This window comes from Myotis davidii, unplaced genomic scaffold (genome assembly GCF_000327345.1).
Source record: "Myotis davidii unplaced genomic scaffold, ASM32734v1 scaffold871, whole genome shotgun sequence".
In the NCBI taxonomy this organism is placed as follows: Eukaryota; Metazoa; Chordata; class Mammalia; order Chiroptera; family Vespertilionidae; genus Myotis; species Myotis davidii.
Genome location: NW_006283015.1, coordinates 45,692 through 60,294, shown reverse-complemented (window position 1 = coordinate 60,294; position 14,603 = coordinate 45,692). Strand labels below are relative to the sequence as shown.

Here is a 14,603-nt window from a genome sequence, read left to right as displayed (position 1 = left end):
AAACCTGATCCCCTGGGGAGTGGGCCTAAGTCAACAGGTGGATATCCCCCAAGGGGTCCTGGACTGCAAATGGGCGCAGGCCGGGCTGAGGGATGCACCCCCCCCCACCCCGTCCCATGCACAAATTTTGTGCACTGGGCCTCTAGTTATAATTATAATAACCTATGAGAATGGCTAATCATATATGCAAATTATCATTTGTATAGGTACTAGGCATACTAATAACTTAATTCTATTTGTTAACACTAAACTGTTCATATATGCTCAGGTTTCTATTGTGGACATAACACTGACAACTTAGAATATCAATAAGGTCAAAGAAAGAAAAACACACTCATCAAAAACTAGGGGGCACAGTCCGGCTGGTGTGGGTCAGTGGTTGAGTGTGTGAACCAGGAGCTCAAAGTTGAATTCCACTTAGGGTAATGCCTGGGTTGTGGGCTTGGTCCCCAGTAGAAAGCGTGTAGGAAGCAGCCGATCAATGATTCTCTCTCATTAATGATTTTTCTATCTCTCTCTCTCTCCTTTCCTCTATGAATTCATAAAAATGTATTTTAAAAAAATAGGGGGCACAGAATATTTATTAAAGAAGCCTATCTAACTTCTCTGTTCTATCCTGGGCATTTGCATTTTATCCCATCAAAAACCTCATTTCTACCTGCAAGGAAAGAGCTGTACCAGATGCACATTTCACTTGTCAGAAGTCAACTATGCATGTTTGGCGCAGGAAGAAGGGGCTTTAAAAACAATAAAAGAATGTCTGTACTTTAAGAATAGAAATTAATTTTAAGATTTAGTCTTTCTGCCCTAGCCAGCTTGGCTCAGTGGATAGAGTGTCGGCCTGCGGACTGAAGGGTCCCAGGTTCGATTCCGGCCAAGGGCACATGCCTGGGTTGCAGGCTCAATCCCCAGTGGGGGTGTGCAGGAGGCAGCCGATCAATGATTCTCTCTCACCATTGATGTTTCTATCTCTCTCTCCTTCTCCCTTCCTCTCTGAAACCAATAAAGAAATATATTTAAAAAAAAAAAAGATTTAGTCTTTCTGAAATGAAGGTGTAGCACCTTGTCTAGTCAGTACTTAGCTATGTAGGTTATAAGGGTCTTTGTTTTTTAAAAGAATTGGGCTAACATTTATTAATATATTTTACTTTTCACTAAATAAATAATAATTTGATTTCTATTAAAGACAGTTTTAGAGGGGAAAACCTATCTAATATCCTTCCCCGAAATGTCTAAAACTACATAATTTCTATTTAATACAATTTCCATTACATATACAGATGAGGATATGCAAGGTGAACAGTTAAATATTGTGTATGGTACTGTTGGGATGATGGCTAAAAAGGATATATTACTATCTGTCTTTTCAAAACCAAACATACAATGGGTCACATTTATAGAATTAGCCACATGTGTAAGACAGTGATGGCTAGGGATTTTTAAAACTCTAGAATTTAACCCATTGGAATTTAATTTCTTATCAACCCTGGACACTGGGCATTGTGGAGAAGCAAAGTGGTCTCCTATTTCACACATGTACCATGGGTCTACAAATCCTCAGAGACAAATATTTAAAGTATCAAACCTTCAAAGAGATTCCAGCCTAGTCTGCAACAAATATTTATGGCACATTTTATATCTCAACTTTTATAAACACAGACAGAATGTCACACCCTGTAAACACTCTGCAAACATAGTGTCAGGTTTCTGTTGTGGAAGCCACAGCAGATGGCTCTCAGGGTCACCTTACCTGCAAGAGCATCCTGGGCTTCAAAGAAAGTACTAAGACCCCCTTTCACACAAGCCAGGCTGCCCTCACTCTTCTTGTTAGCCTGTCTCTTCAGGTTGGTGACTGCCATTTTGAGCTGCTCAAAACTGAAATGAAATAAAGAAAACAAAAGTTTAACACTCCTAACAAGCAAAAAAGAAATAAGATAATGCATTAAGTATAAAATACTAAAGCCTACATTAAGTTACAGACTAATATGTTACCAGATGAAAACAAAGGCTTTCAAATTCTTACCTAGAGCTAAAAATTTTAATTGTGAATGCCAAAATTACAGCAGCTAGAAAAAATACTAGTAACACTCAAGTGGTCAATTCAAATATATGACTAGAGGCCTGGACTGTCCCCCCTGCCATCCTGGTCACCCCACGCAGCCTGCTATTCAGTCGTTTGGTCATGCCTCATTAACCCCCCTGCTGGCCTGGTCATCCCACGCAGCCTGCTGTTCGGTCGTCTGTCCGGTTATTTTGGTCATGACGACCACTGGCTTTTTATATATTAGGATCCTTATGATGGAACTATACATGCAGGTATTTTTATGACCAATATACTAGTATGTCATATATACATATGCCTGGTGAAAGGTTCTGAATATCATTTCTCTGGTGTTAAAGCCTAGATCCGTGGTCGACAAACTGCGGCTCCCAAGCCACATGCAGCTCTTTGGCCCCTTGAGTGTGGCTCTTCCTAAGCCTTAGGAGTACCCTAATTAAGTTTATAACAATGTACCTACCTATATAGTTTAAGTTTAAAAATTCTGGCTCTCAAAAGAAATTTCAATCGTTGTACTGTTGATATTTGGCTCTGTTGACTAATGAGTTTGCTGACCGCTGGCCTAGATCAAGCAGTATCTCCTCTGTAAGTTCACTTCTTTTAGTGATTTTTTCTCTGTTTTTTTTTTTTTTTTAGAGAGAGAGAGAGCAAGTGAGATGGATAAAGAGACAGAAACATCAATGAGAGAACTGCCTCCTGCATGACCTCTGCATGCCTCTTACTGGAAATCGAGCCCACAAACTAGGCACATGGCCTAACCAGGAATTGAACTGACAACCTCTTGGATCATGGGTCAACATTCAACCACTGAGCGACACAAGCCAGGTTGTATGTTCATTTCTGTATTCCGGACACAAACTGAGCACACCATTGTCCTTACCATCAACAGCCAATCCTGTCATTAGCAGTGGAATCACAGAAAAAAAACTGGGGAAGGTTTTCAATACACGATCTAAGTAACTAAAAAGACCACAATATTTTATATCTCAAGCAGAGAAAAAAATAGGTAGTCCTCAGTATTTCAGAAGTTTTATTTCTACCTGGGCTAAGAAATTAGGCTATAAAACTTTGAATATATTGAGTGCCATGATAGCCCTACACAGAAAAGAGGTCAATTCTGACTTAGTAACAGAAAAAGCACATCCATAATGTAAAATCAGAACCACCTATACTAATAATAGAGGGATATGCAAATTATCCATGATGCCATCACATCATGACCAGTCAGCAGGGTGGGTGGGGCTGTGGGGCCTTGTGTGATTTTGTCCCACCCAGGCAGGCTCCCCCATGGCCCTGTAGCCATATCCCGATGCGGACCTGGGGTTTACTAAACTTTACTGGAGCTGCTCCCCACACCCCCACCCCCTGCCCTGGGATCGTGCTGCCCGCAGCAGGGTGCCCCGACAGCCTTCTGACAGGCTAGCAGCCTGGGAGAGCCAAGTAGGGGGGGGGGTGGTGGTGGCAGGGAGCCACAGATGGGTGGGGAGGCCGGAACCAAGTTCCCAGGGGTCTGAGGACAGCGCCTGACAGGAGCTTGAACCATAAAGAAGGAAGAGGAAGCAACCATGGGGAGCTCTTCCAATCCTCCTGCACGGACACCCTACTCCAGCCCACACACCCCCAGGGGGTTGGGGAGGCTGACCTGACAGGGAGAAGAACCAGCCACGGGGGTAGCCACAGCCCACACCTCTGACTCCTGATCTCTTCCCTCGTCACCCCCACCAGGGGCGACCACAACAATAGCATCCCAGCGATGACCTATCGACCACAACAATAGCATGCCAGCGATGACCTATCAGCGCCCCCGAAGCCCGCCACTGCTGGGCCCCCTCGCTGGGGCTGGGCACGCCTCTCCTCCCTACAACTCCAGACCTGGGTGGAGGCAGGCCCGAGTGGCCCCTCAGGGTCAGACCCATCCCCCCGATAGCAGCGGCACCATCTCTGCAGTGGAAGTGCACTGAACCTCGTGGGGGCCAGAGCTAAACCCGCCCTCCTAGCCCACCTGGCCCCACCCTGGCCCAGCCCCCACCCCACTCCAGAAGATTGGAACCCTGCCCTGAGCACGTATAGCTGTGAAACGGCCACATACAATTTAAAGAATGACGCCAAGCGGGGAGGTTTGACAATTACCCCCCTTTGGCCTCACTGCCCCACTAGAGCCCCCCTACGACCCCCTGGCCAGCGCTTCCAGGGATGAACACCACTACAGGGCTACTGGCAAGAGCATGCCCCTCCAAGGCCTGTGGAACCCTCTCCAAAGCTTTGATAGCTACAATCCCAGGAAACAATCATGCCCTCCTCCCCTAATCAGTACCTGCTTCCTGTGAGGGTACCCGTGGGCTTAAAAATAACAATCCCTTCCCATTTAGACATCACTTACTTGATGAAACATTTCTAAGTTTATTAGCTCAGAACCTCCTCATGACAACCCAGTGAGGTAGGCGGAGAAGAGATTACAATTACCACGGTATATGCATACGTATTCAGAAATGAAGCTCAGACAGGAAGTGTCAAGCCCAGTGGTTCCCGAGGTGCAGCACACGCCCCACAGGGGGGCAATTTGATTTTAAGTGGGGTCAATCTGAGGATGAGTTAACAGTGAACTTTTTGCATTTCCTATGGTTCTAGGAGGCCTCATCTACAGTGTATCCTATATAATAAAAGGCTAATATGCAAATAACCGAAGGGTGGAATGACCGGTCACTATGATGCGCACTGACCACCAGGGGACAGACACTCAATGCAGGAGCTGTCCCCTGGTGGTCAGTGTGCTCCCACAGGGGGACTGCCGCTCAGCCAGAAGTCGTGTTCATAGCTGGCGAGCACAGTGGCAGTGGTGGGAACCATTCCCGCTTCTGTGGCAATGCTAAGGATGTCCGACTGATGACTTAGTGAGCCTAAGCCAGTGATGGTGAACCTATGACACGCGTGTCAGAGGTTACACGCAAACTCATTTTTTTGGTTGATTTTTTTGTTAAATGGCATTTAAATATATAAAATAAATATCAAAAATATAAGTCGTTGTTTTAGTATGGTTGCAAATATCAAAAAATTTCTATATGTGACACAGCACCAGAGTTAGGTTAGGGTTTTTCAAAATGCTGACACGCTGAGCTCAAAAGGTTTGCCATCACTGGCCTAAGCAATCAGTCAGACATACCCGCAAGGCTCCTGGACTGCGAGAGGGCGCAGGACAGGTTGAGGGAACCCCCCGCCCCCTCAAGGTGCACTAATTTCAGGCACCGGGCCTCTAGTCTCCTATAATGAAAGATTTCAGACATTTGCTTTAAAAACTTATCAGGAAAATTTATCCTATGTATATACCAACTTTTCCTCATGTTTTCTACTAATGGTTTTCCTAATAATAGATGAAGAATTTCTCCTAAGTTATATTTTAACAAGTTGAATTTTCAAGAATATAAATTTTAAGCAATAAAACATTCATTAAAGCATTTTTACTAAATATAATTGTTTTAAAACAATCTGCAAAAAAAGTTAAAAATCTAATCTTGTAGAGAAAATGGGTAAAATATAATTAGCAAACAAAAAGGAGCACTTTAATTTAGATATATAACTTTGTCTATTTTTTTGCCTAGTTTTACACCAAGTCTTTGCAAAATGATAAACCAAGTCATCTTCCTTTGCTCTGTGATCTGGGAAGAAGGTGTGTTTCCTACATTACACCAAGGCTTGAAAATTTTGTTGAGTTGCGAAAAGTAACATTCAGACATATAAGTTTTATTACATAGCTAAAACTCAGCAAAGTTTTAATGGGTTGCACAAATAATGAAACTGATAGAAGCAACACGATAGTAAGGAATAAGGCCCCTCTAATTAATAATCCCACTTTATAAATAAGAAAATAGGTGCCTTGAGAGGTCCACAAGCTCACCCAAAGTTAAAGGGCTCTGAGAGAACTAGACCTAAAACCCACATCACTGAATAATCCTCTTTACTGCATCTGAGTGAACAACTCACAATCAACAGTTCCACATCACTAACCTGGTGGTTGAGTGGTTCTCTATCAGATACCAGGCAGCTGAAAAATTCTCACTTGTAAAGTCAGCACTCATTCCAGGAAACAGCATTTCCAATTCCTTCTGGGGAAATTTACTTCTGTGGGAGAAAAAAAACTTTATAATATAGTTTAAGTTCTATTACTTACAAAGATGTAACAGATATCCAGGAGTACCTAGTATAATAAACATGAATACAAACCATTATAATTATTCATTTACATAATGAAGCCTATATTTTTATGTATATACAAATATATTTCCTACACCTCAGCTGATTTCTTATATATCAATTAGAGGGCCGGTGCATGAAATTTGTGCATGGGTGAAGTCCCTAGGCCTGGCTGGCGATCGAAGCGCAAGCGTCTGGCGTGCAAGGGCAGGTCACAGCTGAACTCTGGGTCCTGGGAAGCACCTGGAGCCCTGGGCCCCCACCTGCTCCACTCCACCTGAGACCCCATGTGGAGATGTAGTGAGTGCAGCCAGATGCCACGGGCCAGGGTGCAGCATGGACCTCTCAGCCACCCAGCAGTGCCACATGGAAGCCGCAGACTAGCTCCTGAGCAAACCCATGGAGAGCCCAACTGTCCCCTGAGGTTCTGGCAGCTGGGCCCAGCTTACCCAGAAGAGGCCGGGCAGATGCGGAGCAGGTCCCCTGAGCACGGTGGCTTCCCCAGTGCACGAGCACTGGCATCTCAGGGGAGGGCAGCAGGGGGAGTGAGAGCAAGCTCAGCAGACACCCACCCCGTATTCTCACTGTACCTCCATCCCCATCACCCCCACCCCCAGGTAGCTGGTGAGAGGTTGCAGGCCCCCACCTGAGCGCCACAGGAGGCTGGGTGCTGCCACCACCCCCAGTTTCCCGTCCCAGCTAGGGCCTGGCTCCAGTTGGGTGATCAGGGCCTGCTGGTCGCTGGTCACAGTCTGCAGGGCGATCAGTTGGCGCCCCCCACCACCCCGCAACCAGCTCACTCAGTGCTTGGGAGCCAGGTAGCAGCCCCACCTCCAACTGCTGTCATTGGTAGCTATATGCAGGGCGATCGATCGTGGCCGAGACCACTGCCTGGCTCCCTCGGCACCTGGGAGCCAGGCAGTGGCCCCACCCCCAACTGCTGGTCGCCATCTGCAGGTTGATTGGGCTCCCGCTCGCACCTGCCTTGGCCTGGCACTGCCCGCTCACCTGCTCCACCATCCCACCACAATCCACTCTCTTTGGGGCCCACTGGGGCCGGCAGCACCTCCACTGCCGCCCACTACCAGCACCACGTCACCGATGCCCACCATGTTCTGGGCTGCCCCTGGTGGTCAGCGCACGTCATAGTGAGTGGTCGAACTCCCAGTAAAGAGGACAATTTGCATATTAGACTTTTATTATATAGGATTCTGAATACATTTAATAGGAAATTAATTGAAATGTAGAAATTCCATTAGCACTATAAAATTAAGTGTAAGATAATATAAGCACTAAGTTGATACTTTATAAAATCTATCCAGAGCCAGTGAGTGAGCACAGGCCTATTTGGTAGCAGTAAGGGAGCAATGCCTAAATCAAAGGAACTTGTTTCTTCAGGCTCTTCTGGCAGTGATTCTGAGAATGAAGTTGACAAAAAGTGAAAGAGGAAAAAACAAGTTACTTCAGAAAAACTGTAAAAAAGCAAAAGATTGGTGAAACTTCAAGAGTCCTGCCATCTTCCAAGCAGAACTGCAGCAGCAGAGATAACATGTTTCAGATTGGGAAGATGAGGTATGTCAGCATTCGGGACTTTCAAAGAAAAGTCCTAATTGATACCAGAGAATATTGGATGGATCCAGAGGTGAAATGAAATCAGGAAGAAAAGGTATTTATTTAAATCCTACCAGCTGAAGGAACAGATTTCTGATATTGATGATGCAATAAGAAAACTGTGAACGCAGAGCCATATAAAACCTGTACTGTTCCAGTTGTTTTAATATGTCATTTTACATTGGCTTTTGTTTTTTAAACGTTGTTTCCCCAGCTATTGTATATTTGGATTGCAGAACAATTGGTCAGAATATTTGTTTTAATGTGCATTATTTAAAATGTTCTCAGTGAAGCTAATTGTCAACATTATTCAGGGGGATTGCTTTGGGCCCATCACCTAGTGTAAAATCAAATCAAATAATACAATCTTTACTGTTGTGGCCTCCTTTGATCAAAAGAATTGGTACTATTTAAGGCCAAAAGTTAACAGTTTATAGACCTTTTAATTTAAACTTGGCTTTTACATTCAAAAGGATTAATACTGTGTTGAATTTATAAACTTGACCTATGAAATTTATAGTTGGTCTGTTTGCTTCTAAACAAACTAGAGGTGCGGTGCACAACAATTTGTGCACTCAGGGACAGGGGAGGGGGGATCTCTCAGCCTGGCCTGTGCCCTCTCACAGTCTGGGACCCATGGGGGATGTCCGGCTTGTTTCATTCCCACCTCCCTCTGCCCCCCGGCCTGGGTTCTTTGTTCCCGCCTCCCTCAGCTGCCTGGCCCGGGTTGTTTGGTTCCTGCCTCCCTCCACCCCCCAGCCTGGGTTGTTTCGTTCCCGCCTCCCTCCGCCCCCCGGCCCGGGTTGTTTCATTCCCACCTCCCTCAGCCACCCAGCTTGTTTTCGGCCACGTGGCTTGCTTCGCTCCCAGCCAGTCTATGCAAATTAACCGCCATCTTTGTTGGCAGTTAATTTGCATATCATGCCGATAAGCCAATGGGAGGCATAGCGAAGGTACGGTCAATTACCATTTTTGGCTATTATTAGATAGGATGTCTAGGCTTTGATTTCCACCTCAGTGATATTTTAACTTTCCCTTTTTTAACTTGACCTCATTTTCACTTAATAACTTGTCATGTTCTGTTTTCATTTTACTTTTTGCTCTTTTTCTTAAATATATTATGCTAATCTGGAAAACCAGTGAATCTGTCCAAATGTTAGTTATCTTAATAAGGTACTTGTAACTAAAATATTATATGAGAACTGCAATCACTAACTCAACTGTATTAAATATTAGGAAATATAGTTTGATAAACAACATGCATGGCTTGTATGAAAACTCTGAGCAAGTAAGCGTTATGTCAGGACCTGTAGCGTTCTGTGTAGTAGTTACCTTATTGCTTAGTCTGCAGAAAATAATGAATTTGATGTCTGATTTGCTTTCATTTATTAAACATGTTCACCATAGGATGATGTCTATAAAATCAGATATCCTTAAGTTAGACTAGGATTTAATAAAAATTGTGAAAGCTTAAAAACAAACAAAAACAAAATCTATACAAATATGAAATCAGTCCTTAATGGGTAAAAATAAAAATCTGGACACAATGAAATTTAGTAACATTAAATCAGTTTGTTAAAAATTTCTTAAAGACAAGAAAGCTGTTTTAAGGCATACCAGGTCCACATCTGAAATAATTTTAAGAAAAGCTTATGATAATGCAACTCACTTTCCTCCCTACATTTTTTTTTAAATCCTCACCTGAGGACTTGTTTTTTTATTGATTCCAGAGAGGAAGGGAGGGGAAAGAAAAACATGATGTGAGAGACACATCAATCCATTGCCTCCCCTATGCACCTGAACCAGGGTTGGGACCCACAACCTAAGTATGTGCCCTGACCAGGATTGAACCTGCCACCTTTTGGTGTATGGGAAGACGCATCCAACTGAGCAACACTAGCCAGGGCTCTTCCATATATATATATATATATTTAAATATATTTTATTGATTTTTTACAGAGAGGGAGAGGGATAGAGAGTTAGAAACATCGATGAGAGAGAAACATTGATCAGCTGCCGCCTGCACACTCCCCACTGGGTATGTGCCCACAACCAAGGCACATGCCCTTGACTGGAATCAAACCTGGGACACTTGAGTCCGCAGGCTGATGCTCTATCCACTGAGCCAAACCGGTTAGGGCTGTATATTTTTTATGTCAAATTCCATATAAATTCATTTATTTATTAGTTCAAATACTAATTATTAATTTAAGTCAGACTCCATGTTAGAGGTCAGATAGTTGTGTCTGAGAACAACAGTAACATGGGCAGACCCTGCCCAATGAGAACTTATTAGCTAGGAGGCCTAACTATATCCCTATCCCTTCATCTGTGCAGGATGAAGTCCAAGTTCTGTAGTAAAGTGTCTCCATGATCCGAACCTGCTTATCTCTCAGGACTTATATCTGCTACTCTCATCCTCAAACCTGAAGTTTCAGCAACTTTAAAGGTATTATATTTTCCTGCACATACCATGTTTGTTGGTACTTTATTATTACTTTATTATTTGAATTGAAATGTGTTCCTCACCCACATACACTGAGGAAGCCAATTCACAGGGTATGAATAAGACACATTATTTTATAGCCCAGTGTCTCCTTGTTAAGTTTCTTGTTGTTGTTTGGGAAGAGAGGGTTATTTATTTTTTTTGTTCTCAAAGTATCCATTGGAAATTTATTATTATGCATTAGGAAGCTTAACTTTAAAACCAACAGCACATAAAAAGATATGTCATTTTGTTCACAGCAGATCAGGTTTCAAAATATATTTTCATTAAAATGTATTCAGTCAGTATATAATCTTTATAAAAATTGTACATGTTTTTCTGGCGACATCTTCATTACACTTATTTTTTAACATTATTTTTATTGTTGACACTATTATAGATGTTCCCCATTTACCCACTCCTTTGCCCAACTCCACCCAAACCCCTCCCACCATCCCTCTGGCCATCACCGCACACTGTTGTCTGTGTTCAACGGGTGTGCATATACGTTCTTTGGCCAATAACTTCACCTTCTTTCATCCAGTGCCCTCCTCCTCCAAACACACACAAACACACACCCTCCCTTCTGACATCTGTCAGTCTGTCTCATGTATCTATGTCTTGGTTCATTAAATTCCACATGTAAGTGAGATCATATGGTATTCTGTCTTTCTCTGACTGGCTTATATCCCTTAGCATAATAATATCCAGGTCCATCCATGCTGTTCCAAAGGTAAGAATTCCTTCCTTTTTAGAGCCACATAGTATTTCATTGTTTAAAAGTACCACAGCTTGTAAGTGGATGCTGCACTGACATGCTCCCAGGAACAAACTGGTATTACTACTAAAATACCAAAAAACTTCCAGAATAATCAACAGAACACTCATGGGAGAGAAGCCTGACACCGGAGGACCAAAAGTGGAGACCACACAGTAACTGGTAGGAGGGGCTTAGGCGGAAAAGGGCTGGCCTGGGAACCAAAGACAAAAACTGAAGTCCCAAGATATCGCAGGTGTGGGGTGGTGCCACTGAAAACTCTGGGATCTAAACCCCAAGCTACCCCCGCCCCCCCAAGCAGAGAGCAACAAAACTAAGGAGGATATCAAATAGCATCTGGCTGTGAAAAGCAGCTGGGTGCTGTCTGACAGAGAGTAACAACTGAAAATTTAGGAACCCTCTTAAGGGTCAAAGTACAAAATTCCCTGTGGAGCCCACCCACCGTGTGCTCTGACAGAGGGAAGGTGAAGTGGAGCTGTGAGAACAAATGCCAGGACTGGGGGACTCAGGGAATAGTGCTGAGAAGGCAGACATCCCAAGTATCCTGGGCTGAGTCATTCCCTCACACAGTGGAGGACATCTTTCCCACAAAGACATTTGCCTTGCCTGGGAGGAAGACAGTTGACATGCCCTACTGCAAAAGACCTTGTCCTGAGGCCACTTAAGAGATTAAAAATAACCATTAGCCTCCAGGCAGAAGCAACCCCGGCCAGGTTGTTGAAATAAACTCTCGCCACAACTGAGGACCATTGCCTGGTGGGAGGGAGGGGCAATTCAAGTAGGAATCCTATCAGTCTGTAGGCAGAGGTGGTCTCCGGAGGCTTTGAGTCTTTGCCTACCCTAATTAGTCAGAAACAGCCTTTAACACTGTCCTGCATGAGAAATTGAGATGTGTGGAGGTTCTATGTAATACATAGTAACAAACCCAAACAGAAAACCAAAATGAGGAGACAAAGAATCCCCAAATGAAAGAACTAGCAAATTCTCCAGAAGAAGATATAAATGAAGCAGAGATAAGAAATTTATCTAAAGCAGAGTTCAGAGTAATGATGGTAAACATGTTCAACAGTATGAAAAAAGCCATACACTAACTATGAAAAAAGAACAATCTAGGATAAAGAATGAAATAACACAATTAAAGAACACATTGGAAGAAATACACAGAAGATTAGGGGAAGCTGAAGATCAAATCACTGAATTAGAAGACAGAGTTGAAAACATCACTCAATCAGAGAACCAAAAAGAAAAAACAATTAAAATACAGGAGGACAGTTTAAGGGAGATGTGGGAAAACATGAAACATAACAATATTAAGATAGCAGGTGTGCCAGAAGGGGCAGAAAGGGAGAAAGGAATAGAGATGGTGTTTGAAGAAATAATGGCAGAAAACTTCCTTAACCCCTTCCCCGGCAGAAACGTGTATACTCGTTTTCACAAAATGTTCTTTTTCAGTCGTCGACGAGTATACTAAGAAAATATGGTAAAAAAATATGGTTTATAGGAATAAACAAATGGAAGTGCATTAAAATAAAAAGCTTCTGTACAGCAAAAGAAACTATCAAGAAAACAACAAAAAGCCCACTGCATGGGAGAACATATTTGCCAATGTTATATCGGATAAGGGTTTAATGTACAGGGAACTCATACGACTTAACAAAAGGAAGATAAACAATCCAATACAAAAATAGGCCAAAGACCTAAATAAACACTTTTCAAAAGTATACATACAGCCCATCCAACATGACTCAGTGATTGAGCATCAACCTATGAACCAGGAGTTCACACTTCAAGGTACATGCCTGGGTTGTGGACTCTATCCCCAGTGTGGGACATGCAGGAGGCAGACAACCAATGATTCTCTCTTACCATTGATGTTTCTATAACTCTCACCCTCTCCCTAACTCTCTGAAATCAATATATATAAAAGGATAATATGCATACAAATTGTCCCCGGGGGAGGTCGACCAGGAGACCAGGAGTTCGATCGCTCGCTATGACATGCGCTGACCACCAGGGAGCAGCGCAGAACAAAGGGAGGCCCCGGCCAGCAGTTGGAAGGCCCCGATCGGCCCTGATTGCCAGCCAGGCCTAGGGACCCTACCCGTGAATGAATTTTGTGCACCGGGCTTCTAGTATCCTATGCAAATGGTCCTCAGGTTATGTCAGACTCGACATATGTCGTTTCATGCTTACATCACCATATCACATTTATAAAAAAAAAAAGTTCTGTCATTTCAACGTATGTACATATGTGCTTTATTTTTTTTATTATTTATTTACCACAAATAAAGGTCAGAAATTATTATCTTTCTTTTAAATATTTTTTTATTGCTTCACTTCATTACTGCTGTGTATGTGCTCCATGTGAGTGGTTTAGGTGCTTTTGTAGATGGGTTCGTACAAAATCGCATTACATCGCGCTGTAGGAATGGATCTCTGATGTAATCCGAGGACTTACTGTATAATAAAAGGCTAATATGCAAACTGACCAAACGGCAGAACCACTGATCGCTATAATGCGCACTGACCACCAGGAGGCAGACACTCAATGCAGGAGCTGCCCTCTGGTGGTCAGTGCGCTCCCACAGGGGAAACCCCACTCCACCAGAAGCTGGGGCTCATCGCTGGCGAGTGCAGTGGTGGTGGCGGGAGCCTCTCTCTCCTACATGGCAGCATTCAGGATGTCCGACTGCTGACCTAGTCCCACTCCCCGCGGGCTCCTGGACTGCGAGAGGGTGCAGGACAGGCTGAGGGACCACTGGACTGCACAAATTCCGTGCACAGACCTCTAGTCTATACTAATAAAATGGTAATATGCTAATTACCATTATATCCTGCCTGACAAAACCATGGTGGAGGGGGCTGAGGCAGAGGTGGTTAGGGACTATCAGGCTGGCATGGAGGAACAGTTAGGGGATGATCAGGCTGGAGGGGGAGGGCAGTTACGGGGCGATCAGGCCAGCAGTGGAGGGCAGTTAGGGGGCGATCAGGACGGCAGGGGAAAGCAGCTAGGGGACGATCAGGCTGACCAGAGAGCAGTTAGGGGATGATCAGGTCAGCAGGCAAAGGTGGTTAGGAGCAATCAGGCCAGCAGGGGAGCAGTTAGGGTCATCAGGCCAGCAGGGAGAGGTGGTTAGGGGTGTTCAGGCAGGCAGGCAGACAGGCAGGCGAGTAATTAGGAGCCAGCGGTCCCAGATTGTGAGAGGGATGTCTGACTGCCGGCAGTCAGGATATCCCCTGAGGGATCCTGCACTGGAGAGAGTGCAGGCCAGGCTTAGGGACACTCCCCCCTCCATGTATGAATTTCATGCACCGGGCCTCTAGTATATGCATAAAAAATAAAGTAGACATACAGAAGGCCAAGAGACATATGAAAACATACTCAAAGTCACTAATCATCTGAGAGATACAAATCAAAATGACAATGTGGTACCATCTCACACCTGTAAGAACAGATAACATCAACAAATCCACAAATGACA

The 14,603-nt window shown here is 44.0% G+C and overlaps 1 protein-coding gene and 1 pseudogene across 3 annotated transcripts in view; one reads left to right on the top strand and one right to left on the bottom strand.

The window, feature by feature from the left end:
• The window catches only part of EXOC2 (exocyst complex component 2), a 152,910-nt gene that overhangs the window by 104,461 nt on the left and 33,846 nt on the right, over nt 1–14,603 (bottom strand). For all 3 annotated transcript variants that reach the window (XM_015562069.1, XM_015562073.1, XM_015562076.1), the window contains exons 4-5: nt 6,062–6,175; nt 1,751–1,875 (exon numbers count right to left, since the gene is read on the bottom strand). In XM_015562069.1, the coding sequence (XP_015417555.1) occupies nt 1,751–1,875; nt 6,062–6,175 (239 nt within the window). The remainder of the gene's footprint in view (nt 1–1,750; nt 1,876–6,061; nt 6,176–14,603) is intronic.
• Nucleotides 7,611–7,983, top strand: LOC102761244 (annotated as a pseudogene).